The 18,851-nt window shown below is 47.3% G+C and overlaps 1 protein-coding gene and 1 long non-coding RNA gene across 3 annotated transcripts in view; one reads left to right on the top strand and one right to left on the bottom strand.

Moving 5' to 3' along the window:
- The window catches only part of ARHGAP22 (Rho GTPase activating protein 22), a 282,538-nt gene that overhangs the window by 62,462 nt on the left and 201,225 nt on the right, over window positions 1-18,851 (top strand). For both annotated transcript variants that reach the window (XM_045025804.1, XM_045025803.1), the window contains exon 3: window positions 17,925-18,012. In XM_045025804.1, coding sequence (XP_044881739.1) covers window positions 17,925-18,012 — 88 coding nt within the window. The remainder of the gene's footprint in view (window positions 1-17,924; window positions 18,013-18,851) is intronic.
- On the bottom strand, window positions 1,087-8,562 carry LOC123375141. Its single transcript, XR_006581321.1, has 5 exons — window positions 8,482-8,562; window positions 7,300-7,357; window positions 4,092-4,225; window positions 3,092-3,152; window positions 1,087-1,419 (listed from the first exon to the last, which is right to left on the bottom strand). It is a non-coding gene; the product is annotated as an uncharacterized LOC123375141 (long non-coding RNA).

The raw sequence follows: 18,851 nt of genomic DNA, 5'->3' as shown, positions 1-18,851 counted from the left end.
GCTTTCAGTGTGTCTTCTAGCTTAAGTGAACCCCATTCACAGTGTGCTTATGGCTTTGTGGGTGTGGGGTGGTTTTTTTCCTGATCTCTTGGATTTTTTTTAACTGATTCTCATCCCTTTTTCAAAAAACAAACAACTTTCAGGTTGGATTTTGATGGAGTTCTGTCTTCTCCCTAGATTCCATCCCCAGGTGTGTGTGGTTTTTGGACAGATAACCTAGCTCTGCACTGTCGTCATAATTTATATTGCAGCATCGCCTGAAAGCCCATTCGGGGATCAAGGCCCATGATGGTAGGTGCTGCACGCACATGTAATGAAATGGTGCCTGCCCAAAAGAGTTTGCAATCTGAAATGAGACACAACAGGTGGATGCAGCAATGAGCAGACAGGAGCACAGAGGAACAGGGGGGCCATTATAATGAGTATAATAAGCAATGATCAAAGCACATTGTCAAGCATTTGCAAAATGTTTTTATTGACTTGTTTAGGATTGGAATTCTAGATTGCTCTGGAGCTATCTCACTGAGATAATGGGGATTAGTAAACTGCCAGATGACACCTGGTAATAATCAGACATTTCAGCCCAGCCCCTAAGGAGCTGACACACTTCTCTGCCTGGTTCCTTGTGCTCTGAGATCTGAAGAGTATTTGCATACTTCCATTTTCCAGCCCCTGTGTTGGCAGGAGCATCTATACAACACAGTCCCACTGGCCCTAACAGACCGCACGGCACTTAGCAGCGGCGTGGCAGCAGTTTCAAAGTGGGCAAAATCATACATTATGTAGAGCATGGTGGAGATTTATCCTGCCACAAACCACTGTGGGGACAGCCAGCCGCTTCTGGGAATCTTCTCTTCTTATCTCTGCTTCCGCAAACAGCAGGGAACCCTCTAAAAATAACCAGAACGCATCCATGCAATTTATTGATCGAGCAGATTGGACACTCTATCAATGGCATACTGCTCCTAGTGTTGAAGATCTTGTAATCCACTGGGCAGCATGTCTTACGGGTCGCCTGCTGGGCTTGATTAGCAGAGGATGTGAATTTTTTACACCCTAGTTAAAGAGCCTTGGCTCTTTGAGCTGCTACAGTTTAGACGATGTATTTGGCTCTGGAGGTCCCTGGTTTGCTGCTGTCTCAGGTTAAAATATGGCCTCCCACAAATCTGTACTGTCATGCAAACACTGCCCCCTTCCAAAAAAAAAAAAAGTTAGTGAGAAACATAGGACTCTGACCCACTTTCCTTTCTTCTTCCCAAAAGACACTCCAGCTGATTGCCTGAGATTCACCACAAACGGCTGTCCATCTTTCCTGGGTCAGAGTAGAAGTGGAGGTGTGGTGAACAGATTTGTCCCTGTAACGGTGTCACTGCTTCCAAGCCACTGGAAGAAGTTTGGACTCTAGGAGTGAGTTGTTTCCTTGTTGGGAGAGAAATGAGTAGTTGCAGGTTCAGGATATTTTCCCCTAGGCTGCATTGCTTTCACAATAAGTGTGGAGTTCTTGTTCCTCTGAGCACAGAAATACATCAAACAGCCAAAGCAGCAGTGGAAGTCTCTGGCCTGTGTAATGCAGGAGGTCAGACTAGATAATCACAGTGGTCCCTTCTGGCCTTAGAATCTACACACGAAAGCTTGAAGCTCATACAGCTTCAGAAAGTGGCTGTGTTCCAGGCCTTCACCCAGCAGTATCTCTTGCAGTTTGACTCTATGGGCATGAGGAGTATTGCAAAAAAATCCTACCAGCACTAAGAGGAGGCTAACAAAGTAAAATGTCTGGCCACAGGAGACTTGTCTATATTGGGGCCCATGCTGGTACAGCTGAACCAGCAGTTGCACTGGTGGGAAATGTTTTGTAACATTCCCTGATGTAGATAGGGTTGCCAGGTGTCCAGTTTTCAACCAGAATGCCTGGTCGAAAAGAGATCCTGGCAGCTCTGGTCAGCACTGCTGACTGGGCCATTAAAAGTCTGGTCGGCGGTGCAACCTGGCTAAGGCTGCATGTGGCTCCCAGAAGCGTCTGGCATTTCCCTCTGCCTTCTAGGCTGAGGTGCGGCCACGGGTGCTCCGTGCACTGCCCCCTCCCTGAGTGCCAGCTCCACAGCTCCCATTGGCTGGGAACTGTGGCCAATGAGAGCTGCAGGGGTACCCTGACCTTTCTCCTACACCCCCAACCCCTGCTCCAGCCCATAGCCGCCTCCTGCATCCAAACTCCCTCCCAGAGCCTGCACCTCGCATCCCCTCTTGCACTCTGAACTCCATTCCCCCAACATGCCAGATAACAAAGCTTTTACTGTATTTGGCCTCTCTGACACAATCCAAATGGGGGCTTCTGTGATGTGTAGATTTGTCCTCAGAACTCATTTCATAGAGGCCCACTAAACAGCTGTGAGACAGTGGTAACTCCAGCTAGTATTGACATAGGTTGGATTTGAACCCCTGACCCAGCAGGGTTCTATGGCTAACCACCTACCATCAGAGAATGCTCAGAAAGGTACGTTTAGTTAGGATTTGGTGTGTTTTTGTTTCTGGACTTGCTGGAGTTTATTCTGCTTTGGTATACAGAAGTTGGACCCTGTGATATTGAACTGATTTAAACAATTGTTAATTTAGCTCCTGAGCAAGGTTGCTAATGCAGCCTGATTGACTGGTGGAGAAGTCACATCAATCTGTTTAAATTCAGTAATGTTTCACTACCAGTGAGAGCTGCTGATGGAATCAATATGCCCTGCCTGCTTATATAGATTCTTCATATCATTCCTACTTTCTATTAGTTTATTTACAGTTTTACGAAATGCCAGAAAGACTGGATGGTAGCGAGCTAGACTCTATTATCCACCAGAGAAGTCTCTTATCACCTAATGGGAGCAGTTGTGAGAGAGCAACTCCACCCAGTGCAGTCGGACAATATGCAGGTAGGGAAGACCATGCTGGAGGCTGCTGTGACAATCTATCCCTTCACCATGCACCCATGACCTAAAAAGTACTTTCCAGAGAGAGGCCTGAATGACAAACTGCAGCTCTTGATCCAACCTCTACCTACATTCAAGGGTGTCCAAAATCTGAATTCAGATTTCAAGCTTGTGTCTTGTACCTTTTATGGGCTGGAGGATGAACTGAAGACTTGTCACCCTTGATCCACTGCCGATCTCCCGCTGACATCAGTTGGAAGTTGGGACAAAGATCAAGGGTAAAATATGGTCTGTCATTAATACATGGCCTTCTAGTTATTCATTACCTCATAGTCCTGTTCAACATCATTCTGTTGCCATGTTTTCTCACCACCCTGTATTTCTTTTCCTTCTCCACCCTCCCTTTCTCTGTCTTTCCTTCTCCTCCTTGTCTTTGTTTCTCTCCACTGTTCTTCCCTATGCAGTGGAGCTGGTTGAAAAATGGGCTTTTTGCCATGGAAAATGTTAAAGACCATGCGAGGAAACTCATTTTAATCAAAAAGTTTCACTGAAACGTTGGAATTTTCAGTGAAAAAATGAAAACAAAAACATCTTGATTTGGAGATGTGGTTCAGGTGCCTCAAGGCCCCATTGTCCCCTATAGGATAGGCTCCCTGGTCAGACTGCATCTCCCATGATGCACTAGTCTCTCTGGCTATGGTGCATTATGGGAAATGTAACCTGGCTGTTAAGCCCAACTCATAGTTGAGAACGTAGAGTGGTTTCCTCCTCCCCAACTCCCATGATGTGCCACAGCAAACTATATCCACATTTTGTCTGAAATATTCCAGTTTTTAGGCATTTGGGTTGTCGATGAAAAATCTAAATTTTCTGCAGAAAGACACATTTTATGAAAAACGTTGTTTAGACACAAACCCAATTTTCCCTCAAAAATCAATGCTGATGGAAAATGTTTGACCCGCCCTGCTCTAGATGTCCAAGTCTTCCCCCTCCCCCATTCCATTCTCTAAAATGATCAGCAGTTAAACAGCTAATGCTGACAAGTCAGTGTCATATGGACTTTGCCTGGAATAGATCTGATTTGCCCGTATTGATTTCCAAACTGCCTGAAAAAAGCCAGGCTGGGCAAAAGAGACCCTCATTGATTCCCCACCAAAATGTCTCTGTAGACAACCCTCTCACCTTCAGAGCACGTTCAGGTGTGGGGTTGCGGATGCTTTTCCAGTTTAATGCCCCCTTTACCCGTTCTGGTTCCACGGTGATCTGTCATTTTCTATGGCCTCGTCCTCCAGCCAGATCACTGCTCTTTGTTTATCCTGGAAGGGGAATGCACTAAGTCCCAAAATAGGAAACTCTAATGATCTTTATTCTGAACTTTAAGCATGTGCTGAAGTCCCATTGAAATCAGTGGAAGTTAAGCATGTGTTTAAATGTTTTGCTGAGTCAGGAGAGGGGCAGGAAAGCAATTCTGAAACACCCATTGGCTAACACTTCCTTTCTCTTGCTCTTTTGCTTCCCTCTGTAATTTCCTTATCCTTTTCCCCATCATTGCCAGCAGCTTTGGAAGTCTGTGCCTTATGGCAGGCAAGAATTGGATGTAATCTGAGAGTCATAGATATTATGTTAGAACGAACAAAAAATAAAATAGAACGTAAGGCCAAAATCTGAGATTACCTGGACCAGAACACACCTGAGCTTTGGGAAAATTTGGAATCTCAGTCCAAACTTTGAGGCTTGTGCCCATCTCTAACTAAAAGTAACTGGATGATGAACTCCTAACGGGTCTATATTATATTGTATCTGCCCACTTAATGGCTGATGAGCACATGGCCTTCAACTGTATGACAATGTTTGTCGAGTCAGTTCTTTGCGTTCTTGATAATTTCCCCCCCCTTAAAGGCCCTTTCCTGCACATTTGTCTCTGCAATAGAGAGTTGAATCGTGTTTTCCCAGCATGTTTGCATTAATGACATTTTAGTGCTCATTGACATATTCCTGATCTGCATCCTGCTGGCAAATGCAGAGTTCAAGAGGAAGAAGCCAGTTGTTGTAGCTGTGGCATTTAGTCTCATTAATGATGTGGAGTGCTGGATCCGACAGCTCCCTGGCGAATGGAAGCTCAACTAGTTAAGTTGCCATGCTGTGCTTATGCAGTTTAGGTGAAGATCTTGGTAGCAGTATATTCATTATCTTAATTTCATCCAAATAATTTCCTCCTGGCATACTGTAAATAATGTGCACATTCTAGAAGAGAATGGGTTCTCTGTCTAGGAGTGCCAAAATACTGGGCCAAATTCAGTAGACCTGTCTGGGAAATTATTTCATTTACATGTGAAAAATTTCAAGTTTTTGATGATAAACCAAAAGCTCAAACAAATTTGGATTTAAAACAAAAAATCTTTGAGTTTTCAACAAAACCACAAATCTTCATCAAAAACAATTTTTACCCTTTTTTCGATGGAAAAACCTTTTGTGTAAGATATTTTTGGCTAGCTCTAAAATCCAATCCTGGTGTAAGCAGGTGAAACTCAACTGAAGCCAAGGGAGTTGTTGTAACCCATCTGTATTTGTCTTGTTTTATCTAACTAGCTCCCTTGATGCAAGTTAAAAACAAGAGGCCAAAGAAAGAATGGGCCATGTAAACTGAACTCCCTTCTCACCCTTAATCGTGGTCCCTCTAGCTCAGCAATGAGGCTCTTTGACAGGGCAGCACTGGGAAGACTGGCCTTTCCACTAGATGTGGATAAATAGAGGACCTCAGTCTTCAGGACCATCAGCTTGATATCATGTTCCACATTGGTGTGAGACTTCCTCATCAACCCCCTCCAGTCCAGGAGGAGGAAGCTTCACAGGGAGGCTCTCTGTGACTGAGGGGTCTTGCCTCATCTATTGGCTATATTGATTATTTTAAATCCCTAATTAGCAAACGGATTAGATCTCAGAGGTTTGATAGGTTTTAGCACCAGTAGAATTAGAATTACTGACTGGTTGGGAACCCCAACACGCATGGTGGCATCACTCACCCTTAAGGAAAAGCTGAGTTTTCAATATTTTAACACAAAGATTCCAATTCAAACAAGAATATAGCAGTAGTGCAATGTTCATTTGACATCCTTTGTCATATCATACTCACCTAGAGATAGAAGACAGGTGGTGGCCTACAGGGGTTCTCTCCTGTCTCTGTCATGCCATGTGAGTCTAGTGGTCAAGGTCTTGTTTCCCTAGATTGTGATTGGGCCTATTACCTGGTCTGAAGACTGCCATAAATTTTCATAAGCGTGTTCTGCATCCTTTGCCCCTAACTAACGTCCTCACCCTAATAATGTTGGGCTGTTCTTGTCCTACAGCTTGGTATAGTAACTATCTCAGACTTCTTAGCATATACATTGGTTACTGTTGCAATCATGCACCTGCTGATGTTCCTATCCCAAATTTAGTATCAACTGACTTCTTGCAGTTACCTATCAGTGTTTTATGCAAGATCTCAACAAAACTGCATATTGCAAAATGAGCAAAATATTTTATGCCATCTTGTGACTTGTGTAAATTTCCCAGCAGTGACTATATGCTACGGCTTATAGTCTTTACTGCTTATGCTAATAACTTAAAGGTTCAGGCCTATAGGTTCCTTGCATTCCTGCTAGATATGACATCTTAGCTGAAGCTAACTTAAAAACCTGTAAGCTCCAGGGACCTATTTTCGTTTCCGAGTTGTCTGCTTTGAGGCAGAGTTCCTCTGGGCAGAGTCATCAGACTCCTTTGTGGAGCAATGGGTGTTGCCTGGGGTTCTCTGCTCAGTATCCTCATTCGGTTCCCAGGTTTTAACCCTCACTCCTGCGCCTGTTTTCTTTTTGTTCCATGTGGTCAGTTGATTCCTATCCTGTGGCCCCCCCACTTGCCTGCGGGGGGGTGGGCCTTTAGTTTCTGGTGAGCTCTGCCCACCTTTCCAGTGTTTCAGATGGGCTACTCCCATGTACCCCAAAGTCTTCATCAGCTGCCTCCTGACAGCTGTTCTGCCACAGGAGCCATGGGTGGGCCATCCAGCAGTAGATGGTCCAAGTCCCTTCCGTAGCTTGGCCAGCTCTCTTAGCACTCCGATTTCAAGCACTGCGTGCCAGCTATTGACTTTCTGTGACTCAACTCCATCCTTCCTTTCTCTTTCAAATTTAAATTTTTCAGAGCCACATCAAATTTACCATAAAGAATTTAAGAATTTTTTAAAAAAACAGGCATACTCATCTGTTGTAATTATATTAAGTACAGGGAGGAAATTCTTTGAAAATCCAGGGAAATTAAATTGAGAAAATGACATGAATGCATTAAGACTGCACAGTTTAAATAACAAAAAGGCAGAGGTTGCAAAAGTGAAAGTCCCAGCAGAAACCCTTACCAGGCTGGGTAATATTATTTTGCTTCCTCTTCTTCTGGTACAGTGTTCCTCTTACTCTCTGCAAACAAACAGCAATAGTGTGTTTCATTAAATATACAACACAGATGAGGTAGTGTTGCCTAGTGGATAGACGACTGGAACTCAGAAGACTTGGGATCAGTTCTTTGCTCTGCCACTGGCCTTCTGGGTGATGTTGGGCAAGTCACTTTGTCTCAGTTTCCCCATTTGTAAAGTGGGAATAAAGATACTCTGCTGTAAAGTACTTTGAGAGGTATGAATGAAAAAGTGCTACATAAGAGCTAGGTATTATGTGCAGTGTAACCAAGGTAATTTTGCTGTTGAAACTAACTTCTGCATTTCCCAACTTTTTGTGATTGTTAACCTTAATGATGCAGCAACATAGGGTTGGTGGGTTTTTTAGAATGTTATTGTCTGTTCCTTAGTTGAGGAGTCTCAAACTCTGGAGTGAGTTATTAGTTCACTGGACTGTAGCCTTATAAACTCTAGAGTGATTGTAACATGTAATTCACTGGAATGGAGTATCAAACTCTGGAGTGGGTCTCTGAGTGTCACCATTCTCAATTGACATTAATCCCCCTCATTAAGAGGAGCTGAATAAAGCTCCCTCCAGAGTCCGTGGATGCCACTACAAGAGTTGGCCAGACAACTCCACTCTGACAAGGGGGCTGCCTCCCCCACCACTTTGTTAGGAGTGGACCCGACTCTCCATTCCCTACCAGGTTTTAGTGAGATGCCTGTTTGCCCCCTCAGAGGGGTGGCTCTAGGCATTTTGCCGCCCCAAGCAGGCGTGCCTGTGGGAGGTCCTCCGAAGCCACGGGACCAGCGGACCCTCCGCAGGCAAGCCACCGAGGGCAGCCTGCCTGCCGCCCTCGCGGCGCCGGCACAGGCAGGGTTGTAGTACACCCCTTCCAGGCCAAAGACCCAACCACATGCCTGAATTAGAAGCCTTCCCCAAAGAGGCAGAAGAATCTGCATCAGTGTGTCTACCAGAGGGTACAGAGACCTGGGAAAACGCAATAGACGCTAAACAAGTCAAATTGAGTGAACGAAGCCTGTCCACCATAGATTTGCTGTTAACCTTGTGTCTTTTGCTAATTCACCTATGGGATAAAACAAAAGAATTCATACTGGTGGTAAACCCTTTAAAGATGTGGGACATACCAGACTTGTGGAAGAAGCTGTTGTACGTGCTAGGGATGGTGAGGAGACAGCCCCACCAGCATGTTACTTTTCAGCCCAGACCTGTAAAAAGAAGCAAAAGCATAACAGGCCCATGCTGCTGTGTAGAAGGGGAAACTGAGGCACACCACCTCATGGCATTGGTGGCGAAATGCCAAGACACCTCCACTTTAACAGATATTGCTGCCTGCATTCTGTTAGCAATACTATACCCCAACCTGTTTTCAGGAATCCAGGGATCAGGAATCCAGGGACCAGGAACCCCAAAACAGGCTAGAACCCCTAGGAATGACATCACATGGTTTCAAGGTACTGGAAAGGAGTGTGACCAAAGACAAACAGGAATTTTACAGGTACTGCCTCCGCCATGGACAGTGTCCAAGTCTCTGGCAGTAAGTTCAGGGGGAGGGTGTGACAGTGTACCCCATAAGGCTTTATGAGGTGGGGGTGCTTATAAATGTATGTATGATACAACTGGAATAGAGTTTTACTACATATGCCATGTAACATATCTATGTAAAGGTTATGTTCATCCTAGTTGCATGCAGGCACCATTTGTGTGTTCAAAGTTATGAACACTGGCTGTATAATTGCTTGATTTCTAAGTAGCCTTACTTGGAACATTTGGTCACTTCTTGGAAAAGGAATGTGCTCAATCAAGAAGCATTTAACAGACAAAAGAGCTTGGAAGACTCCAATCCACATAAGAAGTCTACCTGAAGACATTCAAGGTAGCATGTGGGTATTGACTGCTGCCAGCAAGTCCTGAGTCATGCATGGGCATGTGACTTGCCCATGTGATTCCAAATCTCCATTTTGTGACTGGATTCTACACAGGGTGAGGAGGGGGTCTCCACCCACAAGAAAGAGTCTATTTAAACCCTTGAGAGACCCCTCCATTTTGTCTTCAGCTGGCTAAAGAAGGTTCCTGAGTAACCAGATCACACATCCCTTCAAAGCTTGTAATGCCTTTCCCCCGCACCCATTTATCTACCAAATCTCTCATTTCATTGGCATAAGCCACATTACTTAATCCAGATCCCCTCTTAAGACTTCTGAATTTAACCCTGTAGGTTTCAGGTATAACCTGAAACTGTTTCAAAACCAGTTCCTTAAATTTACCATAGTTTGAAGCATCATCAATAGGCATCTTATTGAATATGTCCAGAGCTCTGCCTGTCAATTTTGCTATCAATGTGGTCATCTTCTGATCTTCAGGGATGGCATGGAGGGTGCACAGTCTCTCAAAGGTGATGAAATACTCGGCGATATCGCTGGACTCATTATACTGTGGACATAGTCACTCCCATTTATGGATTTTTGGGGAAGTGGAGCCAACAGGTGGAGGGGTTTGTCTCCTCATCTCCATAACAGCCAATTCATGTTTCTGGGCCTCCATAGCCCTCTTGTGCGCAGCTTCTTCCCTTGCATTTTCTGCCTCCAAAACACTAATTTCTAATTGTCTTAGTTCTAGCCATCTCTTATGTTCATTTTCTTTCTCTTTTGCTTCCAGTTTGGTCAGCTTTAGTTTATTAGGGTACGTCTACACTACAAGGCTATTTCGAATCTACTTAACTCGAATTTCTGGAATCGACCTTATGAAGTCGAATTTGTGTATCCACACTAAATACACTAATTCGACTGTCTGAGTCCACAGTAACGGGGCCAGCGTCGACTTTGGAAGCGGTGCACTGTGGGAAGCTATCCCACAGTTCCCGCAGTCCCCGCTGCCCATTGGAATGCTGGGTAGAGCCCCCAATGCCTGCTGGGGGAAAAAATGTGATGAGGGTGGTTTTGGGTAACTGTCATCATTCAACCGTCACTCCCGCCCTCTCTCCGTGAAAGCGCCGGCGGGAAATCTGTTCGCGCCCTTCTCTGGTCGGTTACAGCTCGGACGCCACAGCACTGCGAGCATGGAGCCTGCTGCGATCATCGCTGCACTTATGGCCGTTGTCGACTCCTCGCACCTTATCGTCCACCTCTTCCACAGTCAGCTGCTGAGAAATCGGGCGAGGAGGCTCCGTCAGCGCGGTGAGGACAGGAAGTCACAGAGTGGCGCAGACCTCTCACAAAGCAGGGTACGCAGCGCAGTGAAGATCATGGTGGCAATGGGTCAAGTTCATGGTGTGGAACGGCGATTCTGGGCCCGGGAAACAAGCACGGACTGGTGGGACCGCATAGTGCTGCAGGTCTGGGATGAATCACAGTGGCTGCGAAACTTCAGGATGCGTAAGGGCACTTTCCTTGAACTCTGTGACTTGCTGTCCCCTGCCCTGAAGCGCCAGGACACCCGGATGCGAGCAGCCCTGACTGTGCAGAAGCGAGTGGCCATAGCCCTCTGGAAACTTGCAACGCCAGACAGCTACCGGTCAGTAGCGAACCACTTTGGCGTGGGCAAATCTACCGTAGGGCTTGCTGTGATTCAAGTAGCCCACGCAATCGTTGAGCAACTGCTCTCAAAGGTAGTGACTCTAGGAAACGTCCAGGTCGTCAGAGATGGCTTCGCCACGATGGGATTCCCAAACTGCGGTGGGGCTATAGATGGGACTCACATCCCTATCCTGGGACCAGCCCACCAGGCCAGCCATTACATTAACCGAAAGGGCTACTTTTCTATGGTGCTGCAAGCACTGGTGGACCATAGGGGATGTTTTACCAACATCTACGTGGGGTGGCCGGGCAAGGTTCATGACGCGCGTGTGTTCAGGAACTCTGGTCTGTTTAAACGCCTCCAGGCAGGTATTTTCTTCCCGGACCACAAAATAATGGTTGGGGATGTGCAGATGCCTACAGTGATCCTCGGGGACCCAGCCTACCCGCTAATGCCCTGGCTCATGAAGCCCTATACAGGCGCCTTGGACAGTGAGAAGGAACTCTTCAACTACCGGCTGAGCAAGTGCAGAATGGTGGTGGAGTGTGCTTTCGGACGTCTCAAGGGGAGATGGCGGAGCTTACTGACTCGCTCGGACCTCTGCAAAAAAAATATCCCCGTTGTTATTGCTGCTTGCTGTGTGCTCCACAATCTCTGTGAGAGCAAGGGGGAGACCTTTATGGCGGGATGGGAGGTTGAGGCAAATCGCCTGGCTGCTGATTACGCTCAGCCAGACAGCCGTGCCGATAGAAGATCCCAGCGGGAAGCGCTGTGCATCCGGGAGGCTTTGAAAGATAGGTTCCTCGGAGAGCAGGGTAACCTATGACTGTCCACTTGATTTACAGAGAAGCTGAACCTGAGCCTGTTTCAGTGACTGTTGACTTCGATCTGCGGTTACATACCCCGTTCTCGAGGTTTCCCCCCTTCCAACACACGTTTTAAAATAAATTTAATGGAACACTGATTATTAACAAAGTTTTCTTTAATTATGAATTCCTGTTCTAGGGTTGAAACATGGACGCAGACTGTGGTGGGTACGGTGTGCACTGATGTACAGACCGCTTCTACACTACAGGAATGACAGGCTCCTGCTCCTACAGCGGTCTCTGGGGGGAGGACGGTTGCAGGTGGGTGTGCAGGAAGGGGTGGGTTTGCAGGAAGGGGTGAGGGGTGCCGTCTTTGGGACAGAGTTTGGATGCAGGCTCTGGGCTGGGGGTTGGGGCGTAGGAAGGGGTGAGGGGTGTGTGGGAAGGGTGAGTATGTATCCGTGGATGAGGGCTCTTGCTGGGGCTCAGGGCATCGGAGAGGCTCGTGGCTAGGGTGGAAGGGCATGGTAAGGGCAGCCTGCCTTGCCATTTGTGGATGTCAAGCGCTAGGACCCTGGGGCAGCATACACCTCCCAGACTGACCCTGGTGCCTAGTGACTGCAGTCTGTGTGTGTCCTGCTGTTGATCCTGCCCCCAAGTCTGTACCCTGGTAATGGAGGCTGTCCTATGCAATTAAAAAAACCCTCCCCCCCCCCCTTCATACAAAGTCTTCTGACAAGAAAAACGTGACGGGAACAGTGAATAACAACAAACTACTTTTAATACTCAACTACACAATGGGGGGATGAAACTTGGATTTTGGACTGGGTGATCCAGGAAGGGAAGCACTTCTCAAAATTTATGGCATGAGAGCTGTGTGGTACATGAGCGCTCTGCTGAGGTGCAGTGACAGTTTTCACGGCCCCTAGCACCCCTCCTTCTTGTTATTTTGGGTGAGGGGGGGACAGGACTTTGTGGCGGGGGATGGCGGTTGCGGATACAGTGCAGGGGGGCTCTCTCCTCCTGCCTGCGGTCCTGCAGAACATCTACAGGCCTGGCGCGGAAGAGTGTGCTTCCACGGAGCACCAAATAAGGCACCTCTCCCCAGGAACCTCCTGCGGAGGCTTTTCGAGCTCCTCTACGAGAGCTTCGTGGAAGTGTCCCAAGAGGATTTCTGTTCCATCCCTATATGTGTGGACCTTCTTTTTATATAGTTTTATATGGAAAAGTTTTTATATAGTTTTTATTCCTGTTTTTTAAAAAATAAATGTTTCCATGTTTATAGCACTTACCGACTGATCCTTCCCCTGATTCTGAGTCCGGGTTAACGGCCGGGGAGGGTTGGTAGGGGATCTCTGTGAGGGTGATGAAGAGATCCTGGCTGTCGGGGAAAGCGGTATTGTAAGCGCTGTCGCCTGCGTCATTCTCCACAAACCCTTCCTCATCTTCCCCATCGGCGAACATCGCCGAGGAACTGCCCCTCGACACTATCCCATCCTCAGAGTCCACGGTCACTGGTGGGGCAGTGGTGGCAGACCCACCTAGAATGGCATGCAGTGCCTCGTAGAAGCGGCATGTCTGGGGCTGGGATCCGGAGCGTCCGTTTGCCGCTCTGACTTTTTGGTAGCCTTGTCTCAGGTCCTTGATTTTCATGCGGCACTGCGTTGTATCCCGGCTGTATCCTCTGAGTGCCATGGCTTTGGAGACCTTCTCGAAGGTCTTTGCGTTCCGTCTGTTGGAGCGCAGCTCCGAAAGCACAGACTCCTCGCCCCACACAGCGATCAGATCCAGGACTTCCCGGTCTGTCCATGCTGGGGACCTCTTTCTATTCTGGGATTGCATGGACTCCTCTGCTGGAGAGCTCTGCATCGTTGAAGGTGCTGCTGAGCTCGTCCTGATGTCCAACCAGGACATCAGATTCAAAGTGCCCAGACAGGAAAAGGAATTCAAATTTTCCCGGGTCGTTTCCTGTGTGGCTGGTCAGAGAATCCAAGCTTGGACTGCTGTCCAGAGCGTCAACAGAGTGGTGCACTGTGGGATAGCTCCCGGAGCTACTAAGTTCGATTTGCATCCACACATAGCCTAATTCGAGATAGCCATGTCGAATTTAGCGCTACTCCCCTCGTCGGGGTGGAGTACCGAATTCGAACTAAAGAGCCCTCTAGGTCGAATTAAACGGCTTCCTGGTGTGGACGGTTGAGCGGTTAATTCGAATTAACGCTGCTAAATTCGATTTAAAGTCCTAGTGTAGACCAGGCCTTAGCGATGTCACTAGTACTCATTTTCCTGCTTTCTTGTGCTGGGCCACACCCCTCTAGAGTTCACTGAAACTGAGATGCACTCAGCTCAGGGGATGCTTAGTTAACAGAGACTTTCACAGTGCCCAGTGTTCAGCCTTTCTGGATAATTTGCAACCAGTGCAGTTTTAGCTTCTTCTGACCTTCAATCTTATTTATTTTACTTCCTTTTCTGTCCCTACTTCCCTTTCCCGAAATAAGCAAACAGAAAATAACAAACCAGTAACCACTTTGTCTGTTCTCCAGCCACCACACCTAAAACTCACCTAAAATCACTACCAATGCCTCAAAGCAATCAGCCGTGCACAGACCCTGCTCAACTACGCCACTGTGACGGGTTGGATCACAGAACCCCCCCTGGAAGCTGCCAACCGATGTGCCAAGACTAGAACCCCTAGGAATGACATCACATGGTTTCAAGGTACTGGAAAGGAGTGTGACCAAAGACAAACAGGATCCCTGTTTTCCCTGCCAGCGCAGGACTTCAGCACCCTGTCTTGCCGAGCCAGACACTCTTGTCTACTTCAACAAAGACTCAGAGTCTGAATTACCTGCCCCAAAGCTGCAGGTTTACCTGAAAACAGCTCACAGAAGTGTGCTTGTCTTTAGCACCCAGATGCCCAACTCCCAGTGGGGTCTAAACCCAAATAAATCCGTTTTACCCTGCATAAAGCTTATGCAAGATAAACTCATAAATTGTTCACCCTCTATAACACTGATAGAGAGATATGCACAGCTGTTTGCTCCCCCAGGTATTAATACATACTCTGAGTTAATTAAAAAGTAAAAAGTGATTTTATTAAATACAGAAAGTAGGATCTAAGTGGTTCCAAGTAGTAACAGACAGAGCAAAGTAAGTTACCAAGCAGAATAAAATAAAATGCGCAAATCTATGTCTAATCAAACTAAATACAGATAAGATCCTCACCAGTTCCAGAATGCTCCCTTTTACAGGCTAATCTCCTTTTAGCCTGGGTCCAGCAATCACTCACATTCCTTGTAGTTACTGACCTTTGTTCCAGTTTCCCTTAAGTATCCTGGGGGGGTGGAGAGACTCCTTCTTTAGCCAGTTGAAGACAAAATGGAGGGGTCTCCCAGGGGTTTAAATAGACTCTCTCTTGTGGGTTTAGACCCCCTCCTCACCCTGTGTAGAATCCAGTCACAAAATGGAGATTTGGAATCACATGGGCAAGTCACATGCCCATGCGTATGACTCAGCAGTCATTACCCACATGCTACCTTGAATGTCCTCAGGTAGACGACTTATGTGGATTGGAGTCTTCCAAGCTCTTTTGTCTGTTAAATGCTTCTTGATTGAGCACATTCCTTTTCCAAGAAGTGACCAAATGTTCCAAGTAAGGCTACTTAGAAATCAAGCAATTATACAGCCAATGTTCATAACTTTGAACACACAAATGGCGCCTGCATGCAACTAGGATGAACATAACCTTTACATAGATATGTTACATGGCATATGTAGCAAAACTATTCCAGTTATATCATACATACATTTATAAGCACCCCCACCCCATAAAGCCTTATGGGGTACACTGTCACAGCCCCCTCAGAGGGGCAGCTCTAGGCATTTTGCCGCCCCAAGCAAGCGTGCCTGTAGGAGGTTCTCCAAAGCCGCGGGACCAGCGGACCCTCCGCAGGCAAGCCGCCGAGGGCAGCCTGCCTACCGCCCTTGCGACGCCGGCAGAGCACCCCCCGCGGCTTGCCGCCCCAAGCACGCGCTTGGTGTGCTGGGGCCTGGAGCCGCCCCTGCCCCCTCTATAGCGATAGGCTGATCCATCCGTTCAGATCAGTGGGTAATTTTAATGAAGTGGGCTGTATCAAAGTGAGTCCCAACTCATTGCATCATGAGGCTTGATGAATCCGAGCTTATTTACCAGCCCACAATATTTTCCATCTCAAGAATTGCTGCTTTGGTAATTTATGTCTGGTAATTTCAATATTATATACTCAAAGAAAAGAGTAAAAGCTTAATTCATTTACATTTAATACCAGCTGGCTCCTTGGTTTATTACAGTAATTTCTCCAAAGAAAGCAACTGTACAAAAGACATTATTCCAAGAGGCAACGCTAGAGAAAAAATTATGCAATAACATAAATGAAAAAATTAATTTACTGTCTTCCCAGCTACCCAAGGAAGAATGCAAAGGTCACATGGCAGGTTTTATTCCTTTAATCGAAATTCTGGGTGTTCTCATCCCTATCAAATACCAGAATTGTGTTACTTGAATAACACAAACTTGGAAGCAGATGGAGAATCTAATTGGGATTGATTTTGATTACCAGCATTGTATATTATACACGCTCCATTGTCTCTCGGGTTTGTCTATTGTTAAAATGATTTGAAAGCCGATAACTGTGTGCATGAATATAAATGATGACTGCAGGGTGAACATTGTGCTGCTCAGCGTTCTCATTTGGAATCTGGATGTTGTAGTGGAAAAAATTGTCACGGGGCCAGGGCCAGCTCCAGACCCCAGCGCGCCAAGCGCGCGCTTGGGGCGGCGTGCCGCGGGAGGGCGGCAGGCGGGTCCAGCGGACCTCCCGCAGACGTGCCTGCGGAGGGTCCGTTGGTCCCGCGGCTCCGGTGGACCTCCCGCAGGCACGGCTGCGGAGGGTCCGCTGGTCCCGTGGCTTCGGTGGAGCATCCACAGGCACGCCTGCGGGAGCTCCACCGGAGCCGCAGGACCAGCGGACCCTCCGCAGCCACGTCTGCGGGAGGTGCACCGTAGCCGCGGGACCAGCGACCGCCAGAGCGCCCCCCGCGGCGTGCCGCCCTGCTTGGGGCGGCGCAATTCCTAGAGCTGCCCCTGCACTGGGCGACACACAGCTTCCTGCAAAGGCAGGTGGGCTCATTGGGGCCAGGACATCCATGTGGCCCATCTGCCCCTCACTCCCTTTCTTGTCTGCCAGCTCCTCTGGCCACCCATTCCCCTCTTCACTTCATATAGATTCCTAAGAACCTGAACTGGGAACTTTTTAGCCAGCTCCCTCTGCTGTCCCATAGCAGGACTTCAAAGGGAACTGCTGCTTCCTCTCCCGGCCCATAATAAGGGGAGGGACTTTCCTCTCCAGGGTAATGGGAGGCCAAGCTGTGCACCACTGGGAGATGGTGGATGGCTGTGACATCACTCTAAGGGCCTTTCTGGCAAATCCAAATATAGCATTGGACCATCAGAGCCCCCAGCTGCAGACATCCATACACTCTGGGGGCATTTGGACATGGAAGCAAATGGAGTGGCTCAGCCCTCTCTCGAGATACAGTCTGGGATTTTTGAAACTAGAGAGAAGAGTTTGGACCAGGATTCAAATTCCTTCACAGTCCAAGGGAGTTTGGATCAGCTGATCTGCTTCAAATGCCTCCCTCTGCTGCGTGGGAGCCAGTGAGAGCTATTGGGTGTGCAGCACCTCTGAAAATCAGGCCACTTATTGGGTACCTAAATATGAATGTTGGTGCGTAACCTTAGCCACCTGCGAATGAGAAGTTTGGCTTTCAGACCGCAATCAGAGTGAGAGAAATTAAGGAGAACAGATGTTTTCAGACTAGACTAATAAGAGATGGCATCAGCAGACGGGGATACAGGAAGGCTGTTCCCAATGGCAGAGGTAGTGCTGATGTCAGAAATAGAGGTCCTTGGAGTGGCAAGTGTCTCCTTCTCTGATTGTAGAGCACTGAACATGCTGGGGCTCAGTAAGAAATATCAGTTGAGGGAGAGGAGAAGACTCTTGCATCAACAGTGGTCAGATTGTCGGAAAGGACAGAGGAGGCAAGTGTTATACAAGCAGACCCAGAGAAAGAGGGAGAAACCAGAAAGAAAAGGGTGGGGTGGAAAAGAGAGGGGTCTAAATCTGCAAAACTATGTTCTGTGTTCTCATCCCTTCCCTGCTTTCCTTAAGGCCTTTCCCCCTTCACTGGTATTTCTGTGTCCATTACAGGGTTTCATTCCACTGCAAGGCAATCAGGTGAGCGAGCTGACCCCTCAGCCTGAGGAACCAGGGAAACACCTCTTTGAAATTGCCGCAGGTAGGCCAGCATTTCCTTTTCCTTCATACCTGACGTGGTCCTGCTCACAACCGCCATTTAACACAGTAACTGGCCAACCAGGCACATTTCTGTTCTGAGAGGTCTGATGCCATGTGCACAGTATCCAGCCATCTGGTTCTGTTGTAGAGCAGGTCAGACCTAGTCTTATCTGCCACGTAATCACTTACCATAGAACTGATTTGATAGCTCTAGGTATATTTAGGGACACCTTCTGCTCTGTCACAGATTTACCAGGCTGTTGGAAGGAAGATCTTGGCTTTTCAAAGTTTGCACTGATCCCATGAAAATAAATAATTTACAAAGTTTTTATCTGATTCCAGTACACAGTATTTTTTAACCTATAGGCGAATTTTGGTAGACGAACCCATAAGTGGTTCATAGTTATTTAGACTGGGATGTTCAAAGGGACCATTTGAAAATCATAGCCTTAAGATTCTGGGTTAAGAGTTATTGTCAGTCATTCTGTTATCCAGGTCGAGTCCTTGTAACGTCCTCTCACAGGTGTCTCCAGGGGCAGTATGTGACTGACATTTGTCCCCTGTGTCCTGTATGCTACCTGCAGCTGGAAATCCTGTGCATTTTTGTATCTTCTGGAAGAGAGAATCTTCCCTTTTACAGCTTTATTTTGTCTCATATCTATTGTATGGCCTCTATCCCAAAAGGCTTTCCAGAGCTCAGCAATGCAGTTACAGAGATGGATGCAAGGAAGAGGGGAGAGCAATTTAGAGACACAGGCAAGGGAGAACAAGGATGCCTTCTGCTGGAATTTGAAATTCATTTGAGAACTTTCAGGGATGCTGTTGCAGATGGCAGGAGCT

Source organism: Mauremys mutica, chromosome 7 (assembly GCF_020497125.1).
Source record: "Mauremys mutica isolate MM-2020 ecotype Southern chromosome 7, ASM2049712v1, whole genome shotgun sequence".
NCBI lineage: Eukaryota > Metazoa > Chordata > Testudines > Geoemydidae > Mauremys > Mauremys mutica.
This window is presented reverse-complemented; position numbering and strand designations above follow the sequence as displayed.